Source organism: Balaenoptera acutorostrata, chromosome 13 (assembly GCF_949987535.1).
Source record: "Balaenoptera acutorostrata chromosome 13, mBalAcu1.1, whole genome shotgun sequence".
NCBI classification, from domain to species: Eukaryota; Metazoa; Chordata; class Mammalia; order Artiodactyla; family Balaenopteridae; genus Balaenoptera; species Balaenoptera acutorostrata.
In genome coordinates, this window is record NC_080076.1 from 71,370,634 (window position 1) to 71,383,851 (window position 13,218).

Here is a 13,218-nt window from a genome sequence, read left to right on the forward strand (position 1 = left end):
GAGGGAGGCCATGGGGACGCTGGGTGGTCTTTCTGGTTTCCTGCACAGGAAGCAGGCACGCCAGACTTGGCTCGGCTCTAACTGCGGGAAGAGCCTGGAGAGCCTCAGCAGCGGAGACAAGCGCAGCCACCCCTCCTGCCAACATCACCCCTCTGAAGGGGGCCGTTGGGAAGGGGGAGGGGCACGTGGCGCTCTAGCAGTCAGGGCCCCAGTCTCCTCCGAAGGGCTCTGTGCACACTGACTGTGGGAAGTGAAGGCACCAGGCTGAGGAGCACAGGGCAGCCTATCCTGCCTGCAGCCTGCATGCGTGTCTGCCCGGCTTTGGGGGGCAGCGGGGTGAGGCCAACTCAGGAGAGCCGGGCCAAGAGATGGGGTGTGCGAGGTATGGCTGGGAGGATGGAGGGGAAGAGGAAGAGAAAAGCAATCCGCTAACCTCCAAGTCCTGCACCACGGGCACCAGCAGGGAAGGTGGACATGCAGCAACCGAACACGGAGACGGAAATTACCACCACTGAAGCCACCGCCGAGGCCCCACCCGACCTCTGCGCCCACACCACCAGCGGGGCCCAGGGAGCAGCATCTGGAGGGTCATGCCTGCCCGAGACTTGGGTGCAGGGAGAAGCAAAGCCTGGGCTCTCTGGGGCCTGGAACAGCGGCTTGGCCTCTGGGAAGCCACGTCCTGACTGAGGTCTCACTCAAAGGTCAGGAAGGATGAGTTGCTTGGAATCCACGTCCTCCCAGGAGGACACTCAGGTGGGGAAGAGCCGGAGGGCCAGGGTCAGGGCCCAGCAGAGCCACTTTCCAGTCAGACGGGCCTTGGGCCAACTGGGCCGCCTCACAGGGCCCAATTTTACAGAATCTTCTAGTCCAACTCACTGTTCTGAGACCCAATTTGGTGTCTTATCTGAGAAACCAGATGGGACTGAGTTGGAAGCTTTCTAAGGTCAGAATTCTGATGCTCCTCCAATGCCAGGCTCAAAGGGATCCCAGCTCAGCTGGGCTACAGTGTCCCCCAATCAGGGCCGACCCTTAGCCCGAGAAGAAGGGGAACGGGAGAGGCTGCCCAGACAGGAAGGCAGAGGCCCCGCGGCAGGCAGGCAGGCAGGAGGGGGGGCCCTCACCATGAAGCTGGGGTTGCCGGGCTGGATGCGCAGCTCCGCCAGCACCCAGATGCCATTGGTCAGCTTGAGGGACTGGTAAAGCATGTCCTGGCCCTCCACGTTCCTCTTGGCAACGGTGAAGATGTTGCTGCTCTGCAGCCTACTGCTCACGGCCTCTGGGGGTCAGAAGGCCCCCAGTCAGAGATGGGGAGGCCTGGGGCATAGGCGAGGGGCAGCATGGAGTGGGGGTGGGGCTCAGGAGTCCTACCCGCATTCAGGGGGCAGTCTCTGATCTGGAACTGGGCTTCGTTCTCATTGGGAATGTCTTTCCACGTGGCCAGGAACATCTGCCGGTCTGGAGGAGTACAGGTGGGATCCTGATACACCTTTGATCCCACTCAGTCACCCTCGGCAGGAAGTGGGTCGGGGGGCAGTGCCACCTTGAGGCTGAGGACAGGACTGGCTCTGCCACAGTCCCTCCTGCTTCCCTGAGCAAACCCTGAGCTCTGTGAGGGTGGCCACTTGTGCTGTTCCCAAAAGACCCAGGGTTCCTGCCTCTGGGCCTCAGAGTTCTCCCCACTACCACCCACATCCGCCCTCCTGCTGCTCTGGAGCCAAGCACCCCGCTCATTAGTCACAGCGGTGTTACAGGGCTTCTGATGTGGCAGAGATGATGTGGGCAAAGTGCTCCATGCCCTCTGGGTGCTGGGATGAGTCTTCCCAGGGGTTCCAGCTGGGGCACAGGGGATGGGCATCAGGTGTGACACATGGCCGAGGCTCCCTGCCTCAGGGGGCCCATGGGACGACTGTCTAGAGGCTGCAGGCAAGGCTGAGGGGCAGAGCTGGCCAGATAAGACCCTGGGGGCCCTGGTGAAGGTGTGACCCTCACTCTAGACTCTGCAGGGGAGCCGGCGACTCATGGACTCTATCGTGGGGCAAAGCCAATCCATCTGTTCTAGGGACCCCAGGGGTACCCTCATGACTCACCCATCTTCCCATCCTCTACAAACAGGATGTGCAGCGGGTACAAGGTGCTGAAGTAGAAGACGTCGATGTTGTTCTTTACAGCCACCTAGGAACAAGGGGGTCCCTGATTAGTCCCTGATGCTCGATACCCTGAGGCCCCAGGAAGTGCCTGCTCGCTGTGAGCCCACCTGAGCAGGTTCCCTCTCATGACTTCCCCAGTAGCCATGCCCAACATCCCCTTCCCACCGGCCTCCCCCACTCCCCATCCCCGCCCCCAGTCTGTGTCCAAGAGCAAGATTCCCCAGACAGCCCTTTGCCAGCACCAGCCAGGCCCAAGACGGTTCCCCCAGGCTCCTCCCCAGGGAAGGTGGGTAAGGACTGGGGTGCCAAGCCCTGCCCGGAACACACCTGGAGGTTGTTCAGAGGTTCCATCTTCATGACTGAGCCCACCGTGTTGAGGGGCAGGGAGATCTCCACAGTCTGGTTGGGGCTGAGCGGCGCATGGACCTGGAGGGGGGCGGCGGGGGCCAGGCCAAAGCTGGGGAGAGAGAAGCCCCCGTGGAGGTGGCAGGGGAACAGGTGCTGACACAGGACAGGCGGGCTCCTGGGGCTCCAGAGCCTGGGCAGCAGCTGGCGAGAAGCCTCTCCAGTGAGCTGGCCTCATCCCAGGCCCAGGCCCAGGCCCAGACCCAGACCCAGGACTGAAGGACAAGCTCCTGACCCCCACTCCCCACCCCTCAATAGCCACAGGAACAGGAAGAGAAATCTGGGACAGCTGAAGGCCTGAAGCCCATCTCTGTTCCTCTTTCTCCTCTGGGTGAGGTGCTGGGCAGGCCCAGGTAAGCGAGCCCCTGCCCTGCCCTGCCCTCAAGGAGCTCCATTTAAAACCAGGGGAAAAAACAAAAAAACAAAACAAAACAAAACAAACCAGGGGGCCTTTAAGCTTCTTTTAATTTGAAAACTCTGTGACTGCCCAACTCTCAGTGACCAACCTCCATCTCCCAGGAGGGATGTGACCATCCCAAGCAAGACACTGGGTTTTACTGTCTGGGCCAGAACTGGCTAGATCATAAGATGGCCACAGAGATTCAGAAAAGCCCTGCTTCTTGGTATAGCAGCATGTGAGCAAATCAGGAGTATGCCCAAGAGCATAAGAGACACTGGAGTGTTTCTGTGGCCTCTAGGGTCCCCTGAGGGTAAGCAGCAGAGCTGCCCACCCTCCCTGGTCTGACGGAGGGTGGGAAACCACTGGCCCACAGGCTCTCCCTGAGGAAACAGCCCCTTCAGTCAACTTCTTAGAGGCTCAGTTTGCTCATCACTAGAGCCACTCAGGAAGAAGGATCATCAGGAGAGGCTGCTGGGGTCCCCCAGAGAGCCCTGGCCTAGCTGGCCTGGTCCATGAAGACCCTGATGGTGCCAGACAGGAGACCTTCCCTACTGACAGGGGACCTGGTGGGGGTGAGGAGCCTGGAGCAGCCACCGTTCACAGAGGTCCTGTCTGGTGATTTAATCCTGCCACGTGGGGGAGGTTGGCGGGCAGGCCCACTCCCCATCCTCCTTCTTAGAGACAGGTCCTGAGACGGAAGCTGCTCAGATCTGGAGATTATGTGAGTAAAATGCCCCCCGGGCAGTGGGGGAAGGCAAAAATAAAGGGAGGTGCGCTGCCCCTCCACCTCATACTTTGGTGTCCACATAAAGAGGTTACTGTGGGGAAAAATCACTGCTTTAGAGAGTTTTGGTCTGAGATGTGGTTGTGAGGAATATCCTCCTTCACCAGAAAGAGGCTCCAGGCCCACAGCCCTCAGCGCCTGCCTGCAGTCACCAGCATGGGCTCTCAGCAGGCTGGCCTCAGGGAGCTCACCTGTTGCGGTTGAACTGGATGGCAAAGTCGGTCATGACCTGCAAGGCCTTGTTGGTCAGCTGCAGGTCCATGGAGATGGAGCCCACCTGGCGGGTGAAAGTGCCTGAGATCTCCAATCCTTTGGCCTTCATAGCCGGGAGCCAGACCTGCAGGGAAGACGATGGGAAGGGGGCTGGTGTTCACTACGTCCCCATCTCCACAGCCCACGTGAGGGTCCTTCCCCCACCCCCCTTCCCTCACACCTAAAGGGGTCTCTCAGATCGATCACACCTGCCTTTACCATCAGGGGACGACCATGTGAACCGTGGGATGGGAGGAAGACTCCTGCACAGCCTGCCCAGGACCCCCCGCCGTAGTGTGGCCACGTGCTGGAGCAGCGCAGGGCAGGGCAGGGAGGAACTTGGTGTGCCCAAGGCTGAGCCGAGTCTCCCGAGGTCAGAGAAGGACGACTCAGAAGCAGGGCTGAGGAAGGCGATGAGACAAGCGGGCCCTGCCAGCCTCCTGACGAGCCAAGGAGAGTCGAGAGCCAAGGGCACTCTGGGCCTCGGCCAGAGCCTTAGGCCTCCCTGGCTGTCACAGCCTGCCCTTCCTCGCAGAAGGCAGGGCTGGCCTTTAATTGTACAAACTGGCCTGACCAAGGACAGTACTAAGAGGACCCCTCGCCTGGCAGGCCTTCTACTGCTTGCTTGGCTGCCCTTGTCATCTGAGTCTCAGCTCAAGCCCACCTCCTCCGGGAAGCTTGCCCCAAGGCTCCTTCTCCAGGCTCCCGCTGCAGTGACGTTTTAGCAAATAAACTGTCTTCTCAGTCCCCAGACAGCTCTTCGGGGGGAGGGTTCTGCTTTTCTGTCTTTGTATCCTTGGCTCGGAGCTTGGTGTGAGATTGGTATTCAGGGAACGTTTGCTAAGCGAACAGCATGAATTAAAAGCTCTGCCCGTGAGGGACACCAGTGGGGGCCATCCTGTGGACATGCAAATGCCTCTCAGGTTGCCATTCTCACCAGGACAGCTCACAGCCCCACCCCAGGCCAGCTTCCCCAGGTGCCCTATGTCAGTGAACGCCCCACTGTCTCTCAAGTCGCCAACGCCAGGAACCAGAGCATCTGGGCACCAGCCCTCAGCCCACCCTGACCCCCACGCCGTGGTCATGCAGCTCAGGTCCTGTCAACACCACCTCCTCCCATCTGCCACCACGTCCTCTGCTCTCCCCTCTCCACAGGCACCACTTGCGTCTGAGCCACCATCAGAGTTCCCCAGGTAAGATGGCAGCCACCGCATAGCTGCCCAATTCTTCTATCCCCAATTTCCACAGCAGCCAAAGCCATCTTTTAAAATGCAAATCTGATCATGGCACCCTTGAACCCCCTCAATCCTGCAATGCTTCCACTGCCCACGGCCTCCGAGGCCTGGTGCCCTGCTCTCCCTGGGCTCTGGTCCTCACACACACACTGTTCCCTCTGCTTGGAAAGCACACCCCACCCTGACCCCGTCCTAATTGCTAACTCTGATCATGCTTTGCTTCCCCCAGACAAATCTGTGAGGGCAGAATCTCATGGCTTCAGCCATGAGCTGTGATTTGGCACACAGCACTCAGAGGGCTCCCACGGTGACTTCCCTGCTCCCCGCCCCTCCAAGGAACCTGGCTTCCTTTCCCAGGTTCTTGCAGAACTGGCTCTTTCTGGCACTGTCACCGTCCTGACTGCCGAGGGTGGGGACCTCATCTCTCTTGGTCATTGTAGGTTCATGGAGTCTAGAACTGTCAGCACCCACTGGCCCAAGTGCTTGAGGAACTCCAAGTTCTTGTACAGAGAGCCTCATCCCCCTTGACCAGGAGGGACGGGGAATGTACGCAGGACAAACAATTCGAGGTAGTCACAGCGCTGTCAGGAAAATGTAGCCCGCACAGCCACTGCTTCTGGAGGGAGAGCATACCCACATCCCAGAACTTGCCTGTGACTACGGTAGCAGGAGGGAGAAAGTCCTGCCCATGTTGCAAGGACTCCTCCTCCAGGCAGCCTGCCCTGATTACTCCTGACCTGGGATGCCCTCACCTCTCCTTCCGGTTGGTACACTCATCTGGCTCTCCACTAAGACAAAGCAGTGATAATATCTGTTAAAATGAACCCACATACAGAGGGCAAGCTCCCCGAGGGCCAGCTGAGTCTGACAACCCATGACATTAAGGTAGGCACGTTGAGGTTCTTAAACACTTTAAGATCACATAAGGGGGACCTCCCTGGTGGCGCAGTGGTTAAGAATCTACCTGCCAATGCAGGCGACATGGATTCGAGCCCTGGTCCGAGAAGATCCCACATGCTGCGGAGCAACTAAGCCCGTGCGCCCCAACTACTGGCTCTAGAGCCCGCAAGCCACAACTACTAAAGCCCGTGTGCCTAGAGCCCGTGCTCCGCAACAAGAGAAGCCACTGCAGTAAGAAGCCCGCACACCACAACGAAGAGTAGCCCCCGCTCACCACAACTAGAGAAAGCCTGTGCACAGCAATAAAGACCCAATGCAGCCAAAAATAAATGAAATTAAATCTTTAAAGAAAAAAAAAAAACGATTGCATAAGGGTTGGGGGCAGAGGCTTTGGTGCCACAGCCCTACATTTAGTTCCAGACTCTGTCACTTACCAGCTATGTGACCTTAGGCAAAAGCACTCAGATTTCTCAACTGCAAAAATGGGAATAACAGCATCATAAGGCTGCTGGGAGGACTTAGTGGGATGGTGGCCATGCCACGTTCATGCAGTACCCGGCACGGAAGTGTGTGGTTGCTAGCACTAGACTTGCCGTCTGCTGGGGGCCCCTCAGGCCCAGATCCTGCCAGGAATCCTGGCTGGGGGCTCTGGCCACCACCACTGTGGTGTAGCGGGCAGGGCAGGGCAGGTGCTGGCTCATAGCTCCCCAGTCATGAGGGAGATGTCCCTGTGCCCCTGAAGCCCTGCTGTGTCCTGCTTTGGGGAGGGGACCTCAGAAGAGAGAGAGGGGCTCTGGCTGGGAACGAAGCAGCAGACGTGGTGTGTGACCTGAGTGTTGTGAGGGATCAGGCCACATCTGTCCCCTCTGGCAGCTTCCTTGAGGCTGAAAGCCTGGCCCACACTGTGCTCTCCTTAGTGCCAGGCCCATGTGTTCTCACACCCCGAACTCAGCTCTCCTTCCCTCACCCTGCCCCTTGCCCACTGTTCCAGCTGGAATCCCCCTCCCCGCCAGCCCCACGTCCTGCCACACCTGCCTCCAGTCTGCCTCCAGTCCAGCCTCCTTTCCACCCCTACAAGTGCCTTGCTGTCCGGCAGCCATCAGCCAACTCCTGCCAGTCTCCTCACTGGCTCCTTGCTTCTTCTCTAGCCTTTCCAGTCTGGCCTCCACATGGTGGCCAAAGGATCGCTCTCAAGTGCAAATCTGCTTCATCTCTGCTTAAAAGCTTCCAATGCCTCCTGCTGCACCAGGATCAAGAGCAAAGCCTCAAAGCTGGTGCCGCCGACCTCGCCAGCTTCCTCCCTCCTCAGCTCTGCTCCAGTCAAGAGTCTGGGGGTGGGGGGCAGGGGTACTGCCCTGGGTGGCCCAGTGGGCACTGTGGGGCACCGCCAGGCAGGCAATGGTGGCGGGGGGGAAACACTGTGTTTGGTGGGCTGGGGTCAGGGATGCTGCCTTGGGGACAACGGTCTTCACAATGAGCCACTGTCCTGCAGCCCTTGAGTATTTTCTGCATGGTTTCAACATGCCCTGAAATTTCTAGGAAACTAATGATGGTGAAAATCAAGGGACGCCTGTTCCTTGTTTTGTTTGGAACTTTACTGGAAGTCAGTCACCATTTCAGAAACTAATGGCACCTCTGGCCACATCACTCATGGCACGTGAGCTACAAACACTCTCTATAGCTGTGGTGTCACTGTGACTCTGCACTGCTGCCAGCACCCAACAATGTCATCAGATCTGGGGCGGGCATGCCCAAGCCTCCACAGCACAGAAACACATCATTTCACTCTCTTCCTTTTAAGCCTCTTTTATGCGATGACAACATCTTATCATTTTTGAAATTATATGTGTAGGTAGGATGTACAGTCCACACATCTCATTTATTATGAAAGGAGGGGGAGTTATAAAACCCCTATTATCAATAAGGAGCTTTGGGTCGGACAGCACTGAGAACCACTGACCCAACTAGATGGGACTTTTGCCAGTTTTCTGGAAGGTGTGGGCTCTCCCTCAACTCTGGGCCTGGAGCCCTCTCCCCATTTTTGCCTTGCTAATTCTGACTTGATCCGAAGGCCTGAGCTCCAGCAACACCACCCTCTGGGAAGCCTTCCCCAGGCCTCCACACCCGACTTAGCATCCCTTCCCTGTGCTCCCTGCTGCCCTCAGCATCGTGCTGGCCAACTGCTGCTCCGGGAGCCCCTCCCATACAGTGGGCCACTTAAGGAGCCCACACGTCCGGCCACGAGAGAAGCCATGGCACTTACTGCTTTGGGAGCCACATATGATCCTGATAAGGTGCCCACGCCACTGGTCAGGTCAAAGAGGTCACTCAGGCCACTGCCCATGGGTGCTCCTAGGTTGGCTGGTACTGCTGCTGCTGCTGGGGGTGACACGAAGTTGGGGGTCCCGATCTAGAAAGGAAGGGAAATGGGTCAAAGGCAGGCATCAAAGGCAGGGACATCAGGGCCTCAGGATGAGTGTGGCCACCTGGCCCTTTAGAAAACAGGGGGGCAGGCCAGGCGGGGGTATTGCAGGGCTGCCATCATATCAACTCTAAGTTGCAGAAACAAGACAGAGTGAGGTGGGTGGAGAGGAGAGGCTGAGCCCTCCCGTGCCCCGCAGGCCCTGAGGGAAAGGGCTGGGGACACTCACAAACTAACAGCCCATGGATAAAGGGGTACTTGAGACACAATGCTGTGAGGGGGCTGTGCTCAGCAGACAGGAGCATGCACCCCAGGATGTCAGAGAGGAGTCGTGGGGACTGAGAGGGCCGGCGAGCCTCAGGATAACAAGGCAACTTCATCGTAGGGTAGTGAGGATGGGCTGAGGAATTAATGGACATGGGGGCCCAAGGGCAGCTGGATGCTGGGCAGTCAATGCGGAGGCTGCCAGGACACTGGACAGAGGTCAGGGCTAGCAGGGAGGGACTGCTTTGACATCATCTGACCCTTGGGATGCTGGGTGGGCGATCTACGAGCAGGGTTGGTGGCACAAGGGTTGAACCATACCCCTTCAGGCTCATCCCCCATCTCCAAGCAGAAGCAGGCAGAGTGAAGAGAACAGGCAGCCACATGCAGAGAGAAAAGCCAGGAAAGAAGACACAAAGAGATAAGAAAGAGAGGGAAAGAGGGAGAAAATTAGTCATTGCTGCTCCACCCAAAAGGCGCCTGGTGTGAGGCTGTGCCGGGCCTATGAGGGGTCCACATTGTCTCTATGAAGGGCATGACCCACTGGCCTCACTTGACCACCCTCGTCCTTCCTACCCTTTCCTATGCTGTGGCCCTGGGGACCTGAGCCAGGCATGGCCAAGTGACAAGGGCCCCACTGCCCCCTCCACCCAGCTCTACCAGCTGCCTGAAGAAATCCCAGGGAAACACCCAGGCCAGTCTTACCACCCCCTTTCACAGGGGAGGAGGGACTGTCCCTGACCTCTCATGGGCCTCTCTCAGGCCTGCTGGGCTGCTACCCCCAACCAGTGCAGCGTGCGGGGTAAGTGGATGCAGGTATGGCTCCTCCAGCCTTACAGGGCCAAGGTGCCAGACTCAGGGGAAGGGGCTAGGACAGGCCCTACACTGCCCCAGGTCTCTTGGGGTTCAGCAGCCCGGCAAGGGGCTAAATCCTGTGTCTGCCGCTTAGCAGCTGTGTGCTCTTGGAAGGAAGGTCACCTGACCTCTTTAAGCCTCAGTTTCTCACCGATGTGTAAGGTGTACATGATCACCTTTGCAGGCAAATGTGCCTGAAGCCCTTGGTTGGCATCTGGCAAAGAGGGCGTTCAATGATCGCTCCTCCAAAGATCACTATCAACCTCATCCAGAGGGGGCCCCAGGACATACCAGGCTGTCGAGGCCGCTGCCAAGAAGGTCCACAGCTCCCATCTGCACCGAGGAGGTGGCCAGGGGTGGGCCACTCACCGGAGGGCCAAGGTCCAGGTTGAGGAGGTCGCCCAGCAGGTCGCCCTGGGTGGGGATGACATCCAGCTGCTCGCCAGGGGGCGCTCCGGCAGGGGCCGTCTCCGGGCTCTCCGTGCTCTCACTCCTGCCAGGACAGGGAAAGAGGTTCAGCAGGGTGGGGGGTCAGGCTATCTCAGGGAGGCCAGAGCCCCCAGTCTCCAGGATCCACCCTCAGGACAGGCACCCGGGTCTCCTCACTGTCCCAGAAGCCTGTCTATATCCCCCCCTTTCTCCCGCTTCCGACACCTGATCCATCTTGTTGGCTCTCCGAGAGATCCAGCTTCATGGGCTGAGGGAAGGGAGGGCCATCTGTATTCCCCTCACTCAGCCCACTCTAAAGAGAAGAGCGGGTGCCAGTCCCAGAGGACTGGACAACCAGGCCAACAACCCTGGGAGCCGCAGAGCAGGAAGGCGAGAGGAACAGGGCTCTGGAGTCAGGCAGAATCAAGTCTGAGCCCAGCTCTGCTGCCTGGGATGCTGCAGCAGGCACTCAAGCTCTCTATGCCTCTTGTCCCCATCTCTCAAGAGGGGACATCTCTCAGAGCTGCTGTCACCGAGTCAACACCTGGTATGTAGTAAGCATTCACTAAAAAGTTGCTAGAATCATAATTTTGCTCAGACTCAGGCCTGAGTGCTTGTGCTACTGAACCGAGGAAGCAGGTGGGGAGGCTCAGGCCAGCAAGTGGTCCCTGGTACTCACGAGGCCGTGCGGGGCGGCAGGCTCTTGTGCACGACGCCCCGGCCCCCCTCCACAAAGGCGCTGGGCGGCTTGTGGTAGACGGAGGCCAGGGTGCCGATGTAGCAGATGAGCTCGTCCAGCAGCGTGGGCTCGATGAGGTCTGTCTCCTCCGAGATGAGCGGCTTCTCCGCCAGCACCACCTCCTTGGCAGCCACGGGGTCCGTGGAAAGCAGGCGCCAGTAGATGTAGCCGCGGTCTCGCAGGTCCGGGTTGTCTGAGTCCTGGGAGGTGATGAGAAGCCAGTGAAACTCAGAGCAACCAGGTGAGGGGAAGGGGGAGCCCCATCCGTAGTCCCACGACACGGGTGGGATCACAGGGCGACTGATGATGGCAACCTGAGAACTGGCGGGAGCACACCCGTAAACCGCTTGAACAGATGTGGCCCAGCACCCCCAGTTTCCCCCCAGCCCGCTCCTGCCTCTGTTCCCTGCCTCCTCCACCGTCTGCCCTCCTGGTTCTCAGGGACTTCCCTCTCCTCTCTCATTCATGGTCTGGCTCAAAGTCACCACCTGCCCCCGCCCCACCTCTATTTGATTGTGACTAAGCTCCTTGAGCAGGGATCCTGGAATGCTCTGGGGCCAAACCCCAGTGGTGCCAGTTTTAGGGGCAGGACCACCCAGGTCTGGCTCCTTGGACTGAAGCTCCCTCCGTGGAACAAGGGCTGTGCTGGGCACAGCAGGGAGGCTGCGCACCCACCTGAGTGGCCAAGCTGAGGACCTGCTGCACCAGCTCCTGGGTCTCTGTCGGCTTCTTCAGAAAGAGTTTCACGATGGCTGTCAACAGCTGCAGCTGGACCTGCAGGAAGACAGAGAGGAGGCGAGGAAGGAGTGTAAGCTTCTTGTGGGGACAGTAGGAAACCAGGTGAGGACCTCAGAGAGGGAAAACGATGTTCAAAGACTGAGAACAGCTTTCCTGGGTTTGGGGTTAGCCACGCAAACAGGCCAAGTCCAGCAGGGGTGAGGTAGTGCTGAGAAGCCTGGACCTTGGCCTGAATGCTCAGGAAGGAGCTGGCCACGGTGCTATCTGGCAACCCCAGGCAGGTGGAGGCTGCTGCCCAGTGCTAGGGTCCCAGAAACCCATCAGGGCTCCAGGCGTCACAGCCTTCAGGAGCTCGCAGCTTACGGAGGCAACACGTGTGCCTGGTATGCTTATTAAAGACCATCTGCCAACAAGTGGAACAGGTGCCAGGGATGCCCAGCAGACTGGGGCAGCAGGGCTCACACAGTCAGCCTGTTGTGAGGAACTGTGCTTCCACCAGAGGGCGGGAACCATTCCTGCCCCGCCCCCACCAGCCCCACCTCTCACCTGCCACTGCCTTCACCTGAACATGCCTCCTGTGCCCCCTCCCACTTCTGTAGCCTCCTGTCCCCCTCACTGGCGCCACCCCACAGTACTCGAAATGCTTTCCAGCCACAGGGCCGCCCTGCGGAGAGATCTCCTTGAGGGCAAGGATCGTGTCTGTCACTGCTGCATCCCTGGCTATTGTTCATTCTAGTGCCTGGTGTGTAACAGGCACTTAAGAAAAACCTGCTGACTAAAAACACACCTCTGAAGAACAATTCTCTGTGCATAGCCCTTCCTTAGCCCCATCGCATTTTGTCAGTCCTGGGACAAGAGGACAGCCTGAGGCTCCCCGGACTGTGCTAGGGACAGGCCTGCGGCAGAAGAGTGGCAACGGGGCTGGTTGCACCTCCTGGGCCTGTCCGGCAGGAGGGAACTTACAAAAACAAATGGCTTAGCTGCCCTGGTATGCAGGGCGGGCTGACAGCAGGAGGCAGGATTGAGGGGATGCAGTCTGTTTCTGGGACTAAGCATCCAGAGTCCCTGCAATCTGGTGACACACGGGCCAATGGCAGAGGAGCAGGCTAGCTGTGTCCAAGGCAGGAGGCGGCTCCGGGACTGGCTTTCAGACCTGGCTCGAGTCCCTGGCTGGGTAGCCTAGAGAAAGCCACTTACCCTCAGTCGTTGAGGGAGAGGTGTGGCCTACCTCAGGGGGTCCTTGTGAGCTCTGAAGACGCAATCAGTGGAAGCTTACTTGGAGCCAGAGTTAGACCACACCTCATTTGAACTCTGATTCTACCACTTCCCAGCTGGTGACCCTGGACGAGCTATTTAACTTCTGAGTCTGTTTCCTCATCTATAAAATGGAGGCAACACTTCACAGAGTTGATGGGAAGAGTCAATGAGACAACAAACGGAAAGAACTGACTGTGTCCTCTGCTCAATGCACAACAGCTGTCATCATCGTCAAAGTCACCACAACTGCCACACAGGGACTCTTTACCAAGTTCTCCCCAACCCCAGGCAGCTGGCTGCCAGCGCTCATTCATCACTGTCGGGTCTGCAGTGCTGCCTGGGAACAGGGCTGCCTCAGCTCCCTACCTAGTCTCCCCACACACACACTGAG

The 13,218-nt window shown here is 58.5% G+C and overlaps 1 protein-coding gene and 1 non-coding gene across 5 annotated transcripts in view; both read right to left on the minus strand.

Annotated features, from left to right (window-relative positions):
- The window catches only part of AP1B1 (adaptor related protein complex 1 subunit beta 1), a 51,625-nt gene that overhangs the window by 1,290 nt on the left and 37,117 nt on the right, over positions 1 to 13,218 (minus strand). For 2 of the 4 annotated variants that reach the window (XM_057526771.1, XM_057526768.1), the window contains 10 exons: positions 11,508 to 11,606; positions 10,773 to 11,032; positions 9,956 to 10,157; positions 9,131 to 9,151; positions 8,387 to 8,533; positions 3,928 to 4,073; positions 2,475 to 2,604; positions 2,088 to 2,172; positions 1,369 to 1,455; positions 1,122 to 1,276 (listed from right to left, as the gene is read on the minus strand). In XM_057526771.1, the coding sequence (XP_057382754.1) occupies positions 1,122 to 1,276; positions 1,369 to 1,455; positions 2,088 to 2,172; positions 2,475 to 2,604; positions 3,928 to 4,073; positions 8,387 to 8,533; positions 9,131 to 9,151; positions 9,956 to 10,157; positions 10,773 to 11,032; positions 11,508 to 11,606 (1,332 nt within the window). The remainder of the gene's footprint in view (positions 1 to 1,121; positions 1,277 to 1,368; positions 1,456 to 2,087; positions 2,173 to 2,474; positions 2,605 to 3,927; positions 4,074 to 8,386; positions 8,534 to 9,130; positions 9,152 to 9,955; positions 10,158 to 10,772; positions 11,033 to 11,507; positions 11,607 to 13,218) is intronic. The other 2 variants (XM_057526770.1, XM_057526769.1) reach the window with 2 other exon arrangements.
- On the minus strand, positions 3,335 to 3,431 carry LOC114236377 (small nucleolar RNA SNORD125). Its single transcript, XR_003622356.1, has one exon. It is a non-coding gene; the product is annotated as a small nucleolar RNA SNORD125 (small nucleolar RNA).